A 23,734-nucleotide genomic window follows, 5' to 3' on the forward strand; every position below is an offset into this window, starting at 1 on the left:
GTGACCTAGGAGGCAATATAGAGTGCGACCGCAAAGTCCGTGTAATGTTGGCAGTACATTCATGTCGTTGTATAAGCCGGGGGCCAGGAATCACTACTAGTGGCTGCAGTTATGTTGGTTGATTGGATTCAACATTTTACTTTTAAAACATTGAACTTAATTAATTATGTTAATTACATTTAAACACTGTACTCACTAATATCACATTAGGTTCTGGAAATGTTTTCCTCTTAGTTGAAGGCATAGTTCAGCAAGTTTTACATCTATTTGCGAACACCTTTACCAAAGTGTCACGTGTAATCAGTTTGCAGTCAATCAATTATCACTGTCTTCAGTTCATCTATTGCCTTTGGGTTACTTTGACATAAAAATGTTTTAGTTATACCCGAAAGGAAATAGTCGGTCGGAGTCAGATTCTGCGAGCGCGCAGACCAGAGACCTTCCGTAGTTACAATCTCTCCAAAGATTTCATCTAAAAGTCATAGCGGCTGGTGTGTCATATGAGCGGTAGCGTTGTCTTATTGGAAAAAAGGAATGATTGATACCTTTTTCATTCAGCAGGACAATAAGGAAATAAATTATCTTGGAACAATAGACATCCGAAATGACGGTTGTATCGAAAAAGATTGGCCCTATAATTCACGTTCGTGTTATCGCAACCCACACTCTGATTTTCTCGGCGTATAATAACATTTCCCTTACGGCATGTGGATTTTATCATTACCGAGTTCGTTAAATTAATGTAGCGAGACAGGTGAAACCAAGCGTCATTTGTGAAAATGGTTCAATCTAAAACAGCAGTTCCATGTCGGTTAACAATCGTTGAAACCATGCGTAATACGCGATTCGTTTCACATGGTCCACACACTGTAATTCTTGCTCACTACTAATTTCATACAGATACATCCCCAATTCTTTGGTTACAGCCTTCTGCTTGTCGTACGAGAGATTTTAGCTTGTTGGGATAACCTCCTCACAGATTTTGTTGGACTCCGTAATATGATGTCCGAAATGTCGTCAAGCTTTCGTTCTGTTGAAATTGTGGGCCTACAAATTCATGGTGCGTCATGTCCTGAACGTGTTATCTGAAATTTGCGAATGAAATCATGTACTGTATCACTATGTGAACACCACGAAGCAGGAGAACGCAATCTAAACTGCAGCCTCATATGGTCCGAAAAGTTTCCACCTGCACAGAAAATCTCTTCCACTAATACCACTTTCTATGTAATGGTAAGCATTCTCACTTCACTCAGGTTATGCAAGAACTAGACAATAACACAAGTAACAGGCGCAACGCACAACGCACACGTAACAATAGAACACTCTGCCACTGCAGGCTCACGGAAGACGAGCAGTGAGACTTGGATGTGTTGACACCCTCACACACTGAACTAGACGAGACAAGCGAGGCTTCCTGTTGCGAAGAGACTTTGCGGACGCACGGTATATTGACACAAAAACCCTGTTCTGTGCATCTTAACTCCAGAGGCTTACTTCATTTATGGATTTATAATAATTATATAACAGCACTTCCTGATTTTAAGAGTCTCTATGAGGCAACGCCTCAGCGTTAGATGTTTTGTTAGCGATTTTGACTACTGAAATACAGTGAGAATATTAGAGATGAATAGTGCTAATGAATTAAGATATTTTTTGACTATGGAGAAACAGAAGGAACTGAATGAAACATTTAATATTAAGCAGAGGAAAGCCTGATTTTTCTTTTGGTCAGAATGTTTTTTCGCGAAAATCTAGAACATAGTTTCATTCATCACAAACGATCTGCGATCTGATCATATAGAAGTCTTAAAATAACATCTGTGATGCATTTGTGAGATATGAAGAGCTCTTAAAATGATATAAAGCTACAAGGGACGCAAACCTTGAAAATTAGGAAAGCGCCGAGTTTCACATGCGAAAAATGACAAAAGTAAATCATTATATTGGGAAACGTTGTAATTAACAAAAGACGTGGGTGGTTCAAGAACTGACATTTGTTGCAATGGAAAACATACTGATCAAATGTCCAGATGACAGAATGGTTGTAGAACTCGAACACAGCGAACAGTTTGTAGCTAGCGGCTCAAACAGGTTCATTCTATATAATTCAGACCAAGAAACGTAGACGTGTCGAAGCAATGTTCGTAATCTAGATAAAGTTACATATATTTGAGAAAAAGAGAACAACAATTAATTAATGCTTTTACCAGTGGGAGCACTGTGGAAATTGCTTATCAGAACAGTGTTTATAATGTTAAAGGTAGTTCCTAACTGTGTGAAAAGGGTGCCTACAAATTTAGACAATGTAATACTGTTACTGCACTTGGGCGCGGGAACACACACACACACACACACACACACACACACACACACACACACGCACGCGCCCGCGGACTCACACGCGTCCACGTGCATGTTTTACACAATACACGCAAGAAAACATTTAATTATAACAGCTATCCACGCCAAGGAATAATCTGGCAAAGGAGCCCAACAACATCTGAGAAGATGCAGTAAGCAGCTAGGAAACCAATGACGAGACGGGCTCCCGTCGCTGAGATGTTGTTACAGCTCTTCAAAGAACCTGTAGTAGCGGTGACCACCGAGACACCCTGATAGCTATTGAGCAACACTTTTTGGGCCTCGAGACTGTGGAGGTCATTTCGTTTTAATATCTTTAGCATAGTGCAGCAGAGTCAGAAACTGTAAAATATAATTATATTAAATTTCAGCCTCCAGTTGCATAAACAAATAAAATTTACCTAGGTTTCGGCTATAATAATGTAGCCTCCTTCAGAATGTCACAATATACAATTAACATTAAAATATGCCAGATACTGGCCTTGTCAAACTTAAAATGTTGGTGCTACATCACATAGTCGCGTTCACTTCACTCATGTTTCATGGATGGGCCACACCAACGGGCCAGACAAGTGGGGAGTTGTAACTCAGCGCCCGCGGCGCACCTGTCTGGCCCGTTGGTGTGGCCTATCGACGAAACATGAGTGAAGTGATGCGACTATGTAATGTAGCACCAACATTTTAAGTTCGACAAGGCCAGTATCTGGCATATTTTAATGTTAATTTTATGTTGTGACATTGTGAAGAAGGCTACATTATTATAGCAGAAACCTAGGTAAAGTTTATTTGCTTATGCAACTGGAGGCTGAAATGTAATATAATCCGTTTTGTTTCACCATTCAGATTAGTCCGCTGGGTGTTTCTCGGTCTACCAACTCATGCCTGGGTGACCTGTAGGAACCAGCCCTCACTGTCACCTTGTACAAGACAACTTCCTCGAACAATTACCAAAGAAGTAGCTACAAAATGCAGAAATTGTGCTAAGCCTCTTGGCTCGAGTGTGCTTTGTACATTTTTTACTCTTTTATTCCTTTTTCATTTTATGTCAAAATTCGTGGCGTTTCACTCGTGTACAGAATTTCGGAGCAGCTTTCCCACATTTTCATGCTAGATTACTCTTAACTTAAAAAATATTTAGTCTCTGGCTCGTTTAATGGCACGAAAATAGAAGTACGGCACAACTAAGTTTTTTGTGAGAAGCTGTTCAGGAAATGTATCATTATTGTACGTAACTGGTCGATATCGTGAAAACTTTCGTTTGGAGTGTGGCCCTATACGGATGTGATACTTGAGAAATTGGAATAGAAGAGAGAAGACGGCTAGAGGCCCTGGAGTTGTGATGCTATAGAAGTATGATCAGCTGGAGACACAAAGTAACAAATGGAGAGGTGCTTAGAAGAGTACAGGAAACAAGATCTCTGTGGAGGCACATCCAAACAAGAAGAGATAAACTTGTAGGGCACATCCTACGGCACAACAACATCATTGGAACAATATCAGAAGGAGCTATTGAGGGAAGGAATCGGCGGGGACGACCAAGGATATCATACATTCAACAGATCATGAATGACGTTGTATGTAACACATATGTGGAGATGAAGAGGAAAGCAGACAGAAGAGAGGAATGGCGGTCTGCTGCAAACCAACCTCAGTGTTGAACACCAAAAGGAAAAGAACTGGTCGATTAAAGCTTGCCACTCGAATGATAAACCGTTTTCATTTAATTATTTCATATCAAGGGATTTTTCATGCGCCACAAATTACTTATTTACATAAGTTGTACCTTGTAAAGGAGACGAGAGCAGCTGCAGTCTCCAGAATCCATTTTGTGAACAAAGTGCTAAAACTAACATTAGTCCGGACAGGATATAAAATGTAGACTGGAAATGGCAAGGAAAGCGTTTCTGAAGAAGAGAAATTTGTTAACATCGAGTATAGATTTAAGTGTCAGGAAGTCGTTTCTGAAAATATTTGTATGAAGTGTAGCCGTGTATGGAAGTGAAACTTTGACGACAAATAGTTTGGACAAGAAGAGAATAGAAGCTTTCGGAATGAAGTGCTACAGAAGACTGCTGAAGATTAGATCACATAACTAATGAGGAGGTATTGAATAGAATTGGAAAGAAGAGGAGTTTGTGGCACAACATGACTAGAAGAAGGGATCGGTTGGTGGGACAAGTTCTGAGGCATCAAGGGATCACAAATTTAGCACTGGAGGGCAGCATGGAGGGTAAAAATTGTAGAGGGAGACCAAGAGATGAATTCACTAAGCAGATTCAGAAGGATGTAGGTTGCAGTAAGTACTGGGAGATGAAGAGGCTTGCACAGGATAGAGTAGCATGGAGAGCTGAATCAAACCAGTCTCAGTACTGAAGACCACAACAACAACAACAGGAAGGAGACGTGACTGTACGAAGGTCCTGCTCACCAGACTTTGCGCCACTGATCTACATCAAACTCCAACCTTCCTTGCAGAGTCTCATGGAGACGGGGCATGTGCCACTGTCAGTAACTCATCTGTTGGATTGAGACGTTGAGCTCGACTGTCCTCTTGGTACCATTTGGGGGCAGTGGACAATTTGCCGGCTCTGAGTGTGACGCCCTCAATTGTCCCATCAGAACAAATATGTCACAGACTGCACACTACCATCAGAGTCACTTACTGTCAACAGACACACATAAAACAGAAATCATTCTCATTGTTTACGGAAGAAGAAATTTTTTCAAACTGGTCGCGCAATCTACCAGTCGGGGTTCCTAGCCAACAATGTCATACGACTCTTTCCTTTCTTTTGTAGGTAAGGCTGTAAATCTGCAATCCTTTCTTGCTAACCGAAAAACCACCGCAAGTTCGTGATCGCTTAGAATGCTGAAGTAGAGACGGTGCACCACGGATAACCCTTAACACTAGCTTTTGCAATGTGTCACATTTCACAGAAAGAATATGTAATAACAATTTATTCATGTTCAGATCCTAGTTTTTATTCTTGAGAAGACAGCTTTGAACCATCACCATGAATGATGATGTGGCAAGAATTCATAAGAGATAAAACATCATATAGCTCAGCTGTGAAGTAATGACGCGTAGATTAAAAGGACTTCCAGGGCAGACTCAAGGTTTCCATGCTGTGAAGATGGGATTAGCTCTGCATGTTAACTTACCGTGAGCCAGAAGGCGGAGCTGGTAGGGTAGGTGTAGTTGGGCATCCTGGCGACTCCCGAGTCACGGTCCATTGATGGAGAGATACCATGCTCTCGAGATAACACCGTCATTGTTGTGTATGAATTGAATCCAAGGAAATCCGCAGATCCTGTGACAGACATGCCAAGTTTTGAGATATTCTTATGTGAAAGGTAACTTTGACTCAGTACATCATAATTTATTATCACATCCTGAAAGATACAGATATGTGTATAAATAGTTATAAAAATGGGGATCAGACTAAATAGTGCCCATTAAAGAAAACTCGTTATTCAACGCTGTCTGAAGGTACTAGATAGTAATTCCTGGAAGAATGGAATCCTTCATTGTGCAGCAATTAAATAACCAAAATATTTGCTTTATATAAAATAGTAACTGTATTCGTATTAGGTAAGTCGTATCAGTTTTTGGCTTCTGCTAGTCATTCTCCGACTAATAACATGCGGTTATGACAGTAAGAGCAAAACCTCAAGTCTAGCTATATCACTAGTTAAGTATTTCACAACAATTCTCTCTGGATCCTGGGTACCGATGTAATTCCAGTGATTACAGTAAAACACATTGGCAGTAATTCACAAAGTTGTCCAGAGTAGGGGGTGTGACTATAATAGCAGTCATATCGATCCGTGGTATCTGTTGTGTAGCTGTTTTCCCTGTGCGCTACTCTCCATAGATTCTTCAGTCTGATAGGTAAGAAACTAATACGGGATTTAGCAGCGGCATGGTGATTTCCTTAAACAACGAAGTCAGGAGGATGTCATGTACATTTAGTGCTTCTGAAAAGAACAAATGGATTTGTGTAACACATCAATAGTCAACAAGCGTTAACGAAATAATAACGTTCAGAGACACAGAAAGCCAAGCACATTAAGCATCTGGTAAATTGCTTTCCGCTACACTTTGAGCTTCAGCACGATATATTTAATGTTTTCTACTGTGTTTTGATCAAAATTTTTCGCATTAATCTATGGCTAACAATAATGTGTCTTACCTCTACAATATTTGGAAGAGATTTGATAGAACCCTTCGAGAGACATCAAAGAAAAGTTAATTTTTTAAGGATTTTTTTCTTGTAGGGGCGGTGGGGGGCATATGGGAGGGCTTTGGGATTGAGTACTATTAACTTGTCCCCGCTGCAGTAGTTACGCTGATATGCAAAGACTAGCACTGATGCCCTGATGTGGAATGTTGCATCGTACTCGGACTGAAAACCAAACCAATGGGACTGGGGGCTTTCTTCCCTCGCTGGTGGGGCCCTATGGCACTTGCAGTCCACTTACACTCACGCCATACGCCATCTGTCACTCGGCTCATTAGCTGGTGAGCGTAGGAGACATCTAGTGTGGCTTTTTTTTTTTTTTTTTTTGGGGAGGGGTAGGGGGTCATCAATCCTGTCACTGGTTTGACGCAACCAGCCACGAATTCCTCTCCTGTGCCGAACTCTTCATCTCAGAGCAGAACGTGTAACTATGTCCTGGGTCTACTGGATGTATTCCAGTCTCTGTCTGCCTCTACAGTTTTTACCCTATATACTCCCGCTATCTACATGGAAGTTATTCACTGATTACCTTACGAGCTCACCTAATATTCAACATTCTTCTGTAACACCTCATCTTTCCCTTATGATCATTTCAGGAGTGTACTGTGAACATCAGGAATCCGGTAAAACATCAAATCTCCGATATCGCTGAGCTGCGAAAAGATCCTGGAAGAATGGGACCAAAGGATGGCTGGACCCTATCGTTCAAAGTGACAGAAGTGCAACCCTTTCGTATATTGCTGCAGGCTGGACCATCAACAAGTGTCAGCTTGCAAACCATTCACTGGTACATCATCCATACGGGGCTTTCAGAGCCGAAAGCTGACTCGTGTGTCCTTGATGACTGAACGACACAAAGCTTTATGTCTCGACTGGGCACGTTAACACCGACATTGGACAGTTGATTTCTGGAAAGATGTTGTCTGGTCGGACGAGTCTCGTTTCAAATTGTATCGAGCGGATGGACGTGTACAGGTCATGAATCCATGGACCCTGCATATCAACAGGGTACTGTTCAAGCTGGCGGAGGCTCTGTAATGGTGTGGGGCGTATGCAGTTGGAGTGATATGGGACCCCTGATATGTCTATATAAGACTCTGACATGTGACACATGCATAAGCATGCTGTCTGATCACCTGCATCCATTCATATCCATTGTGCATTCCGACGGACTTGCGCAATTCAGCCGGACAATGCGACACCCACACGTCCACAATTGCTACAGAGTGGCTCCAGGAACACTCTTCTGAGTTTAAACACGTCCGCTGGCCACCAAACTCCCCAGACATGAACATTGTTGAGCGTATCTGGGATGCTTTGCAGCGTGCTATTCTGCAGAGATCTCCACCCCGTCGTACTCTTACGGATTTATGGACAGCCCTGAAGGGTTCATGGAGTCAGTTCTCTCCAACAAGACTTCAGACATTAGCCGAGTCCATGCCACGTCGTGTTGTGGCACTTCTGCATTCTCGCGGGGGTCCTACACGACGCTACGCAGGTACACCAGTTTCTTTGGCTCTTCAGTGTATTTCTAAGCCTTTCAGGGTTCAGTATTGATCTTGAACTTGTTGTAATACATAAAAATTTCAATGCAATTTCTAAGCCTTCTAGTGCTTGGTGATTGCTGATTTTGATATAGTTGTAAATTTTTTAAATAGAGAATTTTAAAGTGATTATTGATGTAGATCATGTTGTATTTTTTTTAAAAAAAGGGGAAAAGTTTGAAAGCAAATTTTTAAGCACTGTGGTTATTGGTTGTTAATAACTGACTTTTCCCTTCATTCCGTTGAAAGGGCAGATTTTAAATTTGGTCACGATATAAATCTAGATGTAGTCATTCACAAGTGATGTTGAACCTTGGGCTTGGCCCTTTCATGAATTCCTGCCGCCACCAATGAAAGAACATTTCCATAAACAGGTACTATCATCTAGATCCTTCTTCTTGTCAAATTTTTCCAAGCATGTCTTTCTTCACCGATTCTGTGGAGAATCTCTTCGTTTCCTGTCATTCTACGTCTGAGGCTCTTCGGTTCTTTTCCGGTTACCACTCCGTCCACAATTCACTTTCGTACAATATTATGTTCCACATATACATTCTCAGAAATTTCTTCCTCAAGTTTTAACAGATGTTTATCACTATAGAACCTCTTTTGACCAGGAACAGCTTTTTGTTTTTTGTCCTCTTTGCTTCGCAATGTGTAACTTTACTTCCAAGGAAACACAGTTCCTTCTCCTTGTTTATTTTGTGGTCCACAATTTTAATTGGGTGCTTCTCATTAATCTCATTTTTGCCACTCGTCTTTGTCTCAAGCACTTAAAGTCCCACAATACCCAACACTAGGCAACCCCGAAACACCCACCCACCCACCCACCCACCCACACACACACACACACACACACACACACACACAAATATATATATATATATATATATATATATATATATGTCTCTGGACTGAAGACCACAACAACAACAACAATCTGCGCCACACAGTTAAGGGTCACTTCTTCGTAATTGCCATCTGTCGCGAAGCAGATGTTTAAAATTTGGCTCAAAGGTGCACACAACTCCCTTCTGTAATGGTGCAAGAATGTGGTGCCCTGCGAATCCACACTCGGTCTCGACGGTGCTTCAAACAGCAAGGTGTTGACACATAACGAAAAAAAAAAGGCCATAGTTCGGAAATTCATGTGAAGTGTAAGTAAGGTAATCATGTGAACGTGGCACAAGAATTTTACCCACTGCCACCGTGGACGTATCACGCGATAGGAAGGTTATCACACTCGCTGTTACCCATATTCCATGTCTTCTCTTGACGCCTATGGCATGGGGGCTAGAACCGCTACTCCCAGCGTTAAAATCTCGAGGTTTTACCATGGACGGATGAGGAAAACAATTCACGCACACACTCGCTCAGAATCGACACAAAAAAATGCCCAATGTGTTCGCATAATGGGCGTCAATGAAATCGACTCTTCCCATGCATTTCGTGGTCGAAAACGACAGTTCGCAGTTCGATGAGCAATAGAACGGCACTTTTGACAATATTTGACACTGCTGACTCCAGCGGACGATACAAATCTTCCGTAATAAAGTAAAATCGTATGGCATGAATGGCTGGGAGGCCGCTACGAGAAAGTTCAACCATCTAATCGGAAAGGTTTTCCCAATCCTCCGCTCCCGCCGGCACCTTACTTTTTTGAGGCATGAGAACTGTGCGCCTACAGTTATCTTTTAACTGTAGGTGACTGCAATGGATGTGCGTGTAGTGTAGTGTCATGTTCGTGTCGGAGAGGGTGAAACACGGCGCCGGCAATAGCTTATCTGGTACCGCACGCCGCGGAATTTGAATCCCCGCCAGATGTCATAGACACCGAAGACCCCTAGAGGTCTGTGCACGATCACGCCGTAATCTGTGGCGGCGCGCGCCTCCTGGCCCGCTTTTAGTGTGAGGGCGCCACAGTGGAACAAGTGGTTCCAGTGGCCAATAGCGGCGCCCCCGGTAGCGCCTGCCTCTCGCTCAGCCTGTCACCCTCCCCCCCTTTTCGTTTTTTCCTCCTTGTTTTTCCCCCTCCTCCAGGTCCCCCCCCCCCCCCATCTGCCTTTCGCTCGGGGGTGTCATATTTGTGCCGCCATTTTCGTGCAGTGTTTTACAGTGAGTGTTTTTACAGTGAGTGTTCCGTGTTGTGTCTTTTGGGAAGTGTAGCGTACAGCCATCATACTGTCGCTGGGTGTGATTTTTTATCTCTTGCGAACAGAAACCAGACTGTCGCCATGTTTTTTAATTGTGTGTCTACTATGTTGCTTGTCTGATTCCTGTGTATTTTATCAACACTGCCAACCCCTTTTGCTTTCTGTTTTAACTTTCCGCATTTTTCCGCCATTTTACGCTTTAAGTCACCGTTTTATCGCCCGTTTTTCTTGTTTCTTTTTTCTTCCTTTTTTTAAAAAAAATGTCTGTAGGCTGTAGAGCAGCGTACTAAGCTGCTGCCAACCCTCCCCCTTCGGGGGGAATTGAAAATCAATAAAGGAAAAAAAAAAAAAGCACAGCCAGTCAGTCTAATCTCGCGTACGTCTGTGGACACGTCGCCTCGCGTTAGACAGCTTACTTACTTTCTTGTTCTGTGTACGAATGGACGTGTTTGTTAGGTTTCCTTGTGACTCCGTTGTTCGGTCTTGTTGTTGTTCGCTCTGTCCTTCGTTGGTCGTGTCCGTCCTCTCCCGTTATGTTGTTGTTCGCGGGCCGCTCCGCGAGTCCCCGCCCCGCTTTCCGTCATTTCAACCCCACGACCATCCCGGTCGCAGTTACAGCAGCTTACTCCTCTCAAAAAGCAACATGGGGGCGGCCGAGTTTAACGTCTCCATCCATTGGACGGCTCACCATCAGCAGCGTCATAAGCTCTCAGTTCATCATACACTGCGAAGATTTTTTTATTGAACCCAAGACATTGCCGCAAAGTCTAATGATTAGGAACTTTAAATTCTCTCCCTGCCGGCCAAATATTGGCAAAGAAAATTTCTTCCGCCACCAAGATTCGAACTGGCTTACCTCAGGGTCAAGCACCACCACACAAACGTGCGTTAGTGAAGTCGGCCAAGAAGGTGGGTGCTATTCTAAAGACAGTGTGGAGCAGCATCTTCATTGAACGTAATCGCTCCCCTTTGGGCTGTAGCTCGACCGCACATTTTGCTCCCGTGTACTGGATGAAACCACTAGGGACAGTTGTTGTGCGACATTGACACATGCGTGAATTAAATGTCAAAGTGCCCCTGAAGGTTTCAACACCTTCGATGACATCTGTACACGTTTCTTAGGTACTTTAAAAATGTCTCTGTACAGAGGCAGCCATTCACTAATGCCTCAATGCTGAGACAGCCCTTCATGCACTCATAACATTTCGCATGCGGCCAGTAGACGCCAGCTCAGCGACGCAGAGCCAATCAGCTGAGTTTGTCTGTCTCACTGACGTCTAGGAATGAGTCAATTGATGTCTTTGTAGAGGGACGATTATAAAGTTCCCAATTAAGGTACATGGGTGGCATCGTAAATTTTGCCGAATTGGGGGTCTTTGTGGGACCCACTGCCGTTAGAATTATATATTAATACCATCAGCTGCTGACAGACGATGATATATATCAACGGGGACAGGTGAAAATATGTGCCCTAACCGGGAGCTGAACCCAGGATCTCCTGCTTACATGGCAGACGCTCTATCCATATGAGCCACCGAGGGCACAGAGGATAGCGTAACTGCAGGGACTATGGAAATCCGTATAAGTATATAGTTTTGGCAATACAGGCCACGACCGTCCTCTTCTGTGCGGATGCACACATATTACCCGAACTCTTACGGGACTTGGTAAGAATGTCTTCCACGTGTAATGAGTATATTGGGTAGGGACACTACGAATGTAGTGTGTGGACATATATGATGAGAATATGAGTCACACGGGAGACGTGCGTGAGGTAGTCCCCTGCAGTCGCACTATTCTCTGTGTCCTCGGTGGCTCAGATGGATAGAACGTCTGTTATGTAAGCAGGAGATCCCGGGTTCAAGTCCCGGTTGACGCATATCAACGCCCGTCAGCAGATGAAGGTCCTAATATACAATTCTGTTCTTGACGGCTAGAGAATAGACACCATATCCATATAAGTATATAATTCTGTGCCATTCCCTCTCCCTCTCCCACTTGCAAATTGTCCCCCCCCCCCCCAACCCGATCTCGCGACAGGACACGAGGGCACGAAACAGTAGGGTTGAAAATTTATGAACATCCTTTTGTGCCTCGGATCCGGTTCCAGCTTCCGAATGCTATTGCGGCTACAGTTTACAAGGTAGTGAACTGTAATTATGTTACACCCTCATTAACAACATCCTTCCCAGAGGGAGAGCGGGTCCTTGGACATTAACTGCTAAGGACAGCAGAGAACAATCACGGTTCAGGACTTTGTAATCTTTACCCTAGAACGTGCGACATGACCTATGTTCATCAACTCACCTGCCACAACACCTACTGCCTTTCACAATGTCTGGCTCCAGATCCGAATGCCATGAATTATTTAGATAACACTGTCTAACCAAAAGCTTCTTCCTTCGATACAAAGACGGCTCTCATTTGCTCCGCTACAAACACAGGTTAGTGCCACAGGTACTTCACTTGCCATCTCTAAAGCAAATGGCATAATGTCCTGTAGCAAAAGCCCCTCCTTCGCAAACCTGTGCCCACTGTATTCAGCCTGCAGAACACTCGTTGAACCCCTCTAGATTGACACACACACGTCACTGCTGTCTGAGTGACCCACGCATACGAGGCATGGCCAGAAAATAAGTGTATTAGAGTTTTTATTTTTTTTAGAAAAATCATATCTGAAAAAAAGTTAACAGGACACTGTTGATATACGTTTACTATTTTCCCACACAATACTTGTCAATGCATGGGGTGAGCTGTGGCACAATTTTCTTTATACCCTCCTCGAAGGACTCTCCCACTAGTTCCGTACCAACTTTCGAAAAGATGTTAATCTGAATGCCCCAAGTCAGAAAATACAATTGTCGGCGGGGGAGGGGGGGGGGGGTGGGGAAGTAATTAGTCCAAGACTGCGTTAGTGGTTAAGGCAGTGTGAGCACGGGCTTTGTCGTGCAACAGGGACATTTCTCTCTCCTCCTGTCAGGTATCCTTACTTTTTGTTTTGAATGCTGATTCAGGGGCTCATAATATCGATGTGCGTTGACGGTGCCCCTCTGAGGCAGAGACTCGAACAAAATGATGCCTTTTTTGTCCTAGAACACAGAGAGTAGGAGTTTTTGCCCGAAATTTTGGTTTTGAATTCGTCTGGTAGGTGGGTGACTTGGACAACTGTCTTTTTGTCTCAAGCGTATAGTGAGCCACCCACGTTTCATATCCAGTCACAACAAGAGCTCAGAAATTCCTCACTTTCCAATTCAAGTCGCTCCAGAAACTCGTGGCCGCTACTGAGATGTCTTCCTCGAGCTCCTCTGTCAGGTACTACCTCCAAACACTGCTTGTAAATCAGTCCACGAAAAACATTTGGACCTCCAATCAACTGCTGTTTATTAAACTGCCCAGCCAAGTCAATATCAATCGCCTTCAAACTGCGATACACAGGCACACTGCGCCGCCAGCGACGACGGTAACCACGTCGCACAGGCATTGCTGTGGCACGTTAACACAAGTGAACGTAGCAAGCCAACGCACAGCGAGACACCCAGAGCTATGCGTCCGTACTCCTCGACGTTCGCAGAGCGAATAACGCTCCGTGCTGCGGCGCAGCTGGACCCCATTAGCGCGTATCGCAACCGCAACTTCCGGTCGCCACGCGCTGGCAGAGCGCCAGCGCGCCTTGTCAGCCCGACCGGAAGCCAATTATTCTGCAACACGGGCCTAGTAGAACTAGGGCCCGTGTTGCCCGGCAGCCTCGTACAGCGGCCACGTGCCACAGCAATGCCTCTGCGACGTGGTTACCGTCGTCGCTGGCGGCGCAGTGTGCCTGTGTATCGCAGTTTGAAGGCGATTGATGTTGACCTGGCTGGGCAGTTTAATAAACAGCAGTTGATTGGAGGTCCAAATGTTTTTCGTGGACTCCATCTGAACTTTACCTGTGATGTACAAGCAGTGTTTGGAGGTAGTACCTGGCTGACACTTGCTGTTGTATGGGGCAATCAAGCAGATTATGGTGGCCTTGAAGCATTTCCAGATGCTAACATTTTGGCTTGGAAGACATGGAGTATTACTGAGACTACAGGACTGTTGTCTAAACAGCCTTATGGTACTCTTGTTCCAAGCATGCCATTTGTTTTGACTACGAGAAGAAAGAAGAAGTTAAATGCTGATTGGGACGTACTGTGTGCACAGTTTCTGCTAACCCACGTTTCTCTGGAAGTCTTGTATCAGAGAATTCTAGAGAGATCTGGAAAAACCGCAGAAATGACAATCACTGTGAATCGGTGGTCTTAACAAACAGTTCCCTCGATTGTCTGCACCAATTCGTCAGTCAAAATGGAAGGTCTTCCACTCCTCTGTTCGTTCATTTGTTCTGTCCCCACTATACTACCTACACCTCTTACCCACACTTATTCTATTCATATCATCTTCGCCGTAACCGTTTTGATTCACGAAAAAATTTCGGTAGGTGTTACTTCTTCCGCGAGAAGGAAGCGGAACACAGTACGTGTCTGGCACTTGGCAGAATTTCCTACCGACATCTTTCACACAGCTGGACATTACAACATGGGTTTACGTACTATCGTATTCGTGCGGTGTTTCGTCAGGTGAGCGGATTTTCCTCTAACACAAAGGGTTCTCAACCATCAAAATACCACATTACACTTACTCTCTGAACATGCATCGTACACGCGACACGTGAGTACCTTCAGTTTAGCGAACAAGGTGCGGTACGCTCATTCCTAATGACTGTAATACTAACTTCAGATCATAGATGTGTCGGCAACAGGCACAGAAGATAGTAATGTTGATGCAGAAATGATACTTAAGTTGCTGGGTGAAACATTCAATTAAGAATTAATAGATTAATTTGTAGTAGTATGTAATTAAGAGCGCCTTAGCTGACTGCGGGATTGATAAACAGAAAAGATGAGTAATCAAGCCCCTTCTGTTGGTGTACTGACCGTTGATCATCCGCTTCTCCTCCTCTGTGAATCTGGGCAGGCGCGACCTGGGTCGACCCTCGGCTCTGCTGTTGTTGTCCACACGTTCCCGTACCACGGCCGGGTAGTCGCCGTCCACCAAGATAGGGTTCGCGTACAGGCCTAACTGTAACAAGTTAAGAGAGTGCCAGTTGCTCAAGACACGGCTGAAGAAACTGTCTTTGTGTCATATGCTAGTGTAAATAGCAAAAGTGAAAAAAAGGATGTGTAGCCGTAATAGAAACTAGAATGTACAACTTGTGATATACGGGGTGAGTCTCTAACTAAGGCCACCAAGATTCACTCCGAAAGTATGATAGGAGCTGAAAAGTTTGTAGGACAAAAGTTGCATGGTACAACGGGGGCCATGAGATAACGTTGGTTTTTTTTTGCTAGGTGCGGTCGTCGCTTCAGAGGTATGAAGGTCAACTTCGTTCTTTTAAATGTGATGCTATAGTTTGGTATTTATTTTCTGATAGGGGCTATTGAGACGAATCCAATGATGTGTAACAGTAAGGTCTTTGAAGGTCACAAAGGTGGCATGAACGTCCATTTACAGAAGGTGTTCGAAGTAATGACCATTGGTATCAATGCAGTGCTGTAGTCTTCTTGTTATGGGTTGAGTGGTATTCTTTATCACTTGGGCACTTATCGAAGCACATGCTCTGACAATTCTCTCTCGCATATCTTCAGGTGTAGCTGGAACGTCTTTATAAACAATGTCTTTTTATGACTCCTCACAAGAAAAAATCCAGAGGCGTCACGTCTGGCGAAAGAGCCGGCCACGACACATCTCTTCCACGTCCAATCCTACGATTTGGGAATTGTCTCTGCAACTCATTTCTAGCCATCAGCGAAAAATATGCCTGACACCCATCGTGGTGATACCACAATATGTTCCTTGTTCCTAAAGGTATTTCTTCCAATAGGATAACTAATGTTTCTTGCAGCAATGTGTTGTACTTCCTACCATTAAGATTTCCTTCGATGAAATAGGGGCCTATAATTCTGTCCACCAGAATCCCACACCGTACATTCACCGACCACGGTTTTTGGTGTGCAGCGTGCCGCAGCCAACATGGGTTATCAGTTGCCCAATAATACATGTTATGTAAATTAACACTTCCGTGGTTCGTGAATGTAGCCTCGTCAGTAAATGCAATCAAATTAATAAATGTGTCATCCCTCTGAATCAGAAATTGAGCCCATCGGCAGAATTCAATGCTTCGCATATAATCCGACCAGTTAATTCTTGGTGGAGGCATATGGTAAGGATGATATTTACGACGCAGAGCACGAACAACACCACTCTGGCTCATGACAGTCCCTTGCGATTTGACGAGAACTAACACAAGGAATTCAAACCACAGTGGCAAGAGTACCAATTTCCGTTTCTTCGTTAGTAACTATCCTTTGCCGGATATGTTTCCGATGCGTTAAAGATCCAGTTGTTCTCAATTTATTATACACATATTAAATGTACAACTTGTAGCGTGAGTACGTTGAGAATACATTTCAGCACATAAATCTGTAGCTCTCACTGAATTTCGTTGGCATTCTCCGTAAATTAGAAGCATATCGACTTGTTCTTCGAAGGAATACATCATTCACATTCGCTCTATTCGACGATACTAGTCATACAGTTGCTATTAGTGTTGTATTTCGAAACCCTTTAATGGTGTTTACATGTCAGTGGCACGTTAGATGGATACGGCGCATTTGGCGAAAATTGACTATTTGCACGATATACGAGAGATAATTGTCGGAGCATGTGCTTCGATAAGTTCCGAAGTGATAAGGAATACCACGCAATCCACGACAAGAAGATTGCAGCACTGCACTGATACCGATGGTCATCACTTCGAACACCTTCTGTAAATGGACGTTCATGACACCTTTCTGACAGTCATTGACTTTCAAAGACCTTACTGTTACACATCATTACATTTGTCTCGATAGCCGCTGTCAGAAAATGGGTACCAAACTATAGCATCCCAATTAAAAAAACAACGTTGACTTTCATATCTATGATGCGACCCCACCTATCAACAAAAAACTAACGTCATCTTATGGTCCCCGTTGTCCCATGCAACATTTGTCCCAGAAACTTTTCAGCTCCTATCATACTTTCGGAGTTATTCTAGGTTGCAATAGTTACTGAAACACCCTGTATTGTGAATTATCAGAAGCTATTCATGAGCATGTTTCATATTGTTTATATAACGACTGTGTGTGGATAGAGTAGGGTTCTAAAAAGATCTTTTGTGTTCCAGTTTCCTTTTGTAAAGGTGCAAGTTTTTATAAACCAGCTATTCATTTGTTATTACTTGTTATTATTAATTATTTTTAGCTAATTTCATGTTTCATAATCACTGCATTTTTTAAGGAATTTTGTGTTTTAAGAGATATTTCTCTTGACAGTGGCCTCGTGTCCAACACATTGCTTTTCACGTTCTCTTGACATCCGCTAAAACCAGACGCTTCCATCAGATTGCTGCAGGGTGTGGCGTCACTCATCGATCCAGATCATTCCTTTCGAGTCCTCCACTGATCAGTGGCGTCGCTCTTTACACCATCTCAAGAAATTCAGAAATGTACGGATTATGAAGAAGTATATGCAACTGCACCCCATTCTTTTTAAACCTCTACACGCAATCGTTGTGCAGATTGGGCTGTTGGTAGCACTTACGAACACACAAGGAGTTCCTTCCACTGTTACATGCAGTTTTTTATAGCCACCCTACACTATGCTCGACGATCTTTGGCCGTCAGTAAATGAAGTCTGCCTGGTTTTGAAGTCGCATTCGGCAAGACGACGGTTCAATCCCACGTCGGGCCAATCCGATTGAGGTTTTCCGTGATTTCCCTAAATCGCTTCAGGCAAATGCCGGGACGGTTCCTTTGAAGGGGCAGGGCCGACTTCCTCTCCACCTTTCCCTAATCCGATGAGACCAATGACCTCGCTGTTTGGTGCCCTTCCCCAAATCAACGCGAACCAACCTGGTTTTGCTTTAGCTGTGGGTCTTCCTTCGCGCTTGCACTTCACAGTCACATCAACAACAGTCCATTTGGGCAGATTTTTAATGGTTGAAATGTCTTTGCTGTATTTCTTACTCACTTGGCACCCAATGATTAGTCCACGAAAGAAGTCACTGAGAACACATTGTTGTTGTTGTTGTGATCTTCAGTCCTGAGACTGGTTTGATGCAGCTCTCCATGCTACTCTATCCCGTGCAAGCTTCCTCATCTCCCAGTACCTACTGCAGCCTACATCCTTCTGAATCTGCTTAGTGTATTCATCTCATGGTCTCCCTCTACGATTTTTACCCTACACGCTGACCTCCAATACTAAATTGGTGATCCCTTGATGCCTCAGAACATGTCCTACCAATCAATCCCTTCTTCTGGTCAAGTTGTGCCACAAACTTCTCTTCTCCCCAATCCAATTCAATACTTCCTCATTAGTTATGTGATCTACCCATCTAATCTTCAGCATTCTTCTGTAGCACCACATTTCGAAAGCTTCTATTCTCTTCTTGTCCAAACTATTTATCGTCCATGTTTCACTTCCATACTTTCAGAAATGACTTCCTGACACTTAAATCAATACTCGATGTTAACAAATTTCTCTTCTTCAGAAACGCTTTCCTTGCCATTGCCAGCCTACATTTTATATCCTCTCTACTTCGACCATCATCAGTTATTTTGCTCCCCAAATAGCAAAACTCCTTTACTACTTTAAGTGCCTCATTTCCTAATCTAATTCCCTCAGCATCACCCGACTTAATTAGACTACATTCCATTATCCTTGTTTTGCTTTTGTTGATGTTCATCTTATATCCTCCTTTCAAGACACTGTCCATTCCATTCAACTGCTCTTCCAAGTCCTTTGCTGTCTCTGACAGAATTACAATGTCATCGGCGCACCTCAAAGTTTTTATTTCTTCTCCATGGATTTTAATACCTACTCCGAATTTTTCTTTTGTTTCCTTCACTGCTTGCTCAATATACAGATTGAATAACATCGGTGAGAGGCTACAACCCTGTCTTACTCCCTTCCCAACAACTGCTTCCCTTTCATGTCCCTCGACTCTTATAACTGCCATCTGGTTTCTGTACAAATTGTAAATAGCCTTTCGCTCCCTGTATTTTACCCCTGCCACCTTTAGAATTTGGAAGAGAGTATTCCAGTCAACATTGTCAAAAGCTTTCTCTAAGTCTACAAATGCTAGAAACGCAGGTTTGCCTTTCCTTAATCTTTCTTCTAAGATAAGTCGTAAGGTCAGAATTGCCTCACGTGTTCCAGTATTTCTACGGAATCCTAACTGATCTTCTCCGAGATCGGCTTCTACTAGTTTTTCCATTCGTCTGTAAAGAATTCGTGTTAGTATTTTGCAGCTGTGGCTTATTAAACTGATTGTTCGGTAATTTTCACATCTGTCAACACCCGCTTTCTTTGGGATTGGAATTATTATATTCTTCTTGAAGTCTGAGGGTATTTCGCCTGTTTCATACATCTTGCTCACCAAATGGTAGAGTATTGTCAGGACTGGCTCTCCCAAGACCGTCAGTAGTTCCAATGGAATGTTGTCTACTCCGGGGGCCTTGTTTCGACTCAGGTCTTTCAGTGCTCTGTCAAACTCTTCACGCAGTATCGTATCTCCCATTTCATCTTCATCTACATCCTCTTCCATTTCCATAATGTCCTCAAGTACATCGCCCTTGTATAGACCCTCTATACACTCCTTCCACCTTTCTGCTTTCCCTTCTTTACTTAGAACTGGGTTTCCATCTGAGCTCTTGATGTTCATACAAGTGGTTCTCTTATCTCCAAAGGTCTCTCTAATTTTCCTGTAGGCAGTATCTATCTTACCCCTAGTGAGATAAGCGTCTACATCCTTATATTTGTCCTCTAGCCATCCCTGCTTAGCCATTTTGCACTTCCTGTCGATCTCATTTTTGAGACGTTTGTATTCCATTTTGCCTGCTTCATTTACTGCATTTTTATATTTTCTCCTTTCATCAATTAAATTCAATATTTCTTCTGTTACCCAAGGATTTATACTAGCCCTCGTCTTTTTACCTACTTGATCTTCTGCTGCCTTCACTACTTCATCCCTCAAAGCTATCCATTCTTCTTCTACTGTATTTCTTTCCCCCATTCCTGTCAATTGTTCCCTTATGCTCTCCCTGAATCTCTGTACAACCTCTGGTTCTTTCAGTTTATCCAGGTCCCATCTCCTTAAATTGCCACCTTTTTGCAGTTTCTTCAATTTTAATCTACAGGTCATAACCAATAGATTGTGGTCCGAGGCCACATCTGCCCCTGGAAATGTCTTACAATTTAAAACCTGGTTCCTAAATCTCTGTCTTACCATTATATAATCTATCTGATACCTTTTAGTATCTCCAGGGTTCTTCCATGTATACAACCTTCTTTCATGACTCTTAAACCAACTGTTAGCTATGATTAAGTTGTGCTCTGTGCAAAATTCTACCAGGCGGCTTCCTCTTTCATTCCTTAGCCCCAATCCATATTCACCTACTACGTTTCCTTCTCTCCCTTTTCCTACTACCGAATTCCAGTTACCCAAGACTATTAAATTTTCGTCACCCTTCACTATCTGAATAATTTCTTTTATTTCATCATACATTTCTTCGTCATCCGCAGAGCTAGTTGGCATATAAACATGTACTACGGTAGTAGGTGTGGGCTTCGTATCTATCTTGGCAACAATAATGCGTTCACTATGCTGTTTGTAGTAGCGTACCCGCATTCCTATTTTCCTATTCATTATTAAACCTACTCCTGCATTACTCCTGTTTGATTTTGTGTTTATAACCCTGTAGTCACCTGACCAGAAGTCTTGTTCCTCCTGCCACCGAACTTCACTAATTCCCACTATATCTAACTTTAACCTATCCATTTCCCTTTTTAAATTTTCCAGCCTACCTGCCCGATTAAGTGATCTGACATTCCACGCTCCGATCCGTAGAACGCCAGTTTTCTTTCTCCAGATAACGACATCCTGTAGAGTAGTCCCCGCCCGGAGATCCGAATGGGGGACTATTTTACCTCCGGAATATTTTTCCCAAGAGGACGCCATCATCATTTAATCATACAGTAAAGCTGCATGCCCTCGGGAAAAATTACGGCTGTAGTTTCCCCTTGCTTTCAGCCGTTCGCAGTACCAGCACAGCAAGGCCGTTTTGGTTATTGTTACAAGGCCAGATCAGTCAATCATCCAGACTGTTGCCCTTGCAACTACTGAAAGGCTGCTGCCCCTCTTCAGGAACCACACGTTTGTCTGGCCTCTCAACAGATACCCCTCCGTTGTGGTTACACCTACGGTACGGCTATCTGTATCGCTGAGACACGCAAGCCTCCCCACCAACGGCAAGGTCCATGGTTCATGGGGGGGTGAGAACACATGACCGATGCATTCTGCTATTACTGCATCTCTACTGACAACACAATTCTCCCCGCCTCACTTTACACTGGTCAGTCTGCCTACCATGATATCTAGTTGTCAATTCAGCATTACATAATGATATCACGGTGATCGTACTTCAAGTCCAACAAAGGAGATAGCATGTCTTGGAAATCAAACACATGCATACTTCTTATGATGATGGTCTATATAGACGACTACCCCGACAACTTTAAAATGTAGAACAAACGACATCTTTCAACTACACTGAGTGGGCGAGAAGTCCCCATACGCTCTAGTATTTATTTGATTTATAAATTATAGAGGCCAGCAGTCGTCGTGACTGACGCCCTAACAACAGGGAACTGACATGCATTGATAATGGCTAGGCACTAACCGCAATCTGGATTTGCCAAATAAAACCTGCAATTAAAAGGACGACTGACTGCTGCACTCTGTTAATCGTATCACCGTCGCTGAGTGCACCCACGTTCCTAATGGAAGGTATCCTGATGATTTGATTTGTTTTAGCACAAATATATACTTATGTATTTAGTTTCCAATACAGCGATATGTTTCCCATCATGCTGTAAACACATTTCCATCCGACTCCATGTTCTTGTTGACGTATTTTTGAGCATGTCCGGTGTTATAGCCCGAAATACATCCTCAGCAGAGTTGCACAGTTTTTCATTTGTAACATAATGAAGTATAGATACATGCGCGTTAATGACTCCCCATAATGAGTTGTCAGATGTGGTGAGGATAGGACTTTTTGGTGGTCATATCAAGGGAGCTGGTGTTACCGATGAACGTCGACCTATTCACCGTCTCGCTAATTGTTCATTTAGGAACTCGCTCACTGCATGAACGTAGTGAGTATGTGTGCCGTCTTTCCGCAACCATATGCGTTCTGTGAGGCCCCTTTTCTTCAGCTGAGGTATTGACCATTACACTTACCCGTGTAAGTAGCTTTCCCCTTTCTTGCACGTCAGCTGCGGTAAATAGCATATTCATCTGGAAAAATAACCTCGGTACGAATCACTGCATTTCGAAATCGAAACAGTCATCTTCCTTCCCCTCCGGAGGCTGCCTTTAACGCAGTAAAAAGCAAAAGCACGTCTTTCCCAACCCAGAACTGTTGCCTTTCGCAGTGGGCCTTATTAAATCTGGAATGCTCCTATAACCTGTCTCATTGTCTGCCCTGTGTGTTGTCGTTCTTGCACCCACACACTTGTCACAAAGAGAGCGTCTCTCAATAGTGTAACCGCGACCGCTCTCATTTACCTTGGCCATAAATTAAAACTCGACAGCAACCGCGACTGCCACTGTGAAAACATATAAACATGAATACCAATAATTGATTTCAACATCTTATAAAAAGTAACATAGCTACCAACCTGTTTAATAAATCTGATACTAAACAGGGGTTACGAGGGTACAGGAACTTCTTGTCCACCCTGTACAGGGTTAATCGGAACTCCACTAATTCACTTTTAGACACTGTTCTGGGATATATTCTGAGCTTGTGTGAGGTTCCCACGGTCTACGACGGCTCATTGCAGAATTGTTGCATTTAGTTTAGTTTCTTGCTGCAGTCAGCTTGTATCCGCATTGCACTGAAAACAGTGCACAACAGTTCCATTCACGAAGGAAGCATCAACTTCGTAATGCCTATGTGAATGATACATAAGCAGCTGGAGTACATTCACCCGTTCCGTTGCGAAAATCACGTGCTGGAATATTCTATAAAGGTTTCCATGTGATGCTGTACCATTCTACGTGTGATTCCCAACAGGTACTATTCAGCGGTTCTTTTACGCTCTCTTCTCAGGAAACAATCACAGGTTTATCCGCATTCTTGTTTTCCCTATACGTTTAAGATCTATTACTCCAATTTGATACAAATTACAGATGCTGCAGAAGCATTTTAGTGCAGATGGCAGAAGTGTTTTGTAAGTAATCTCTACTGTGTAGCAAGAGCAAATTCTAAAATAACACGACCCAGTAGAAAATAGTTCCCATTAGAGA

The 23,734-nt window shown here is 43.3% G+C and overlaps 1 protein-coding gene across 1 annotated transcript in view; it reads right to left on the bottom strand.

Annotated features, from left to right (window-relative positions):
* LOC124805746 (myrosinase 1-like) overlaps window positions 1–23,734 on the bottom strand; it is an 86,343-nt gene that overhangs the window by 13,248 nt on the left and 49,361 nt on the right. The window contains exons 7-8 of the mRNA XM_047266314.1: window positions 15,255–15,399; window positions 5,527–5,675 (exon numbers count right to left, since the gene is read on the bottom strand). Of these exons, the coding sequence (XP_047122270.1) occupies window positions 5,527–5,675; window positions 15,255–15,399 (294 nt within the window). The remainder of the gene's footprint in view (window positions 1–5,526; window positions 5,676–15,254; window positions 15,400–23,734) is intronic.

This window comes from Schistocerca piceifrons, chromosome 7 (genome assembly GCF_021461385.2).
Source record: "Schistocerca piceifrons isolate TAMUIC-IGC-003096 chromosome 7, iqSchPice1.1, whole genome shotgun sequence".
Lineage (NCBI taxonomy): Eukaryota > Metazoa > Arthropoda > Insecta > Orthoptera > Acrididae > Schistocerca > Schistocerca piceifrons.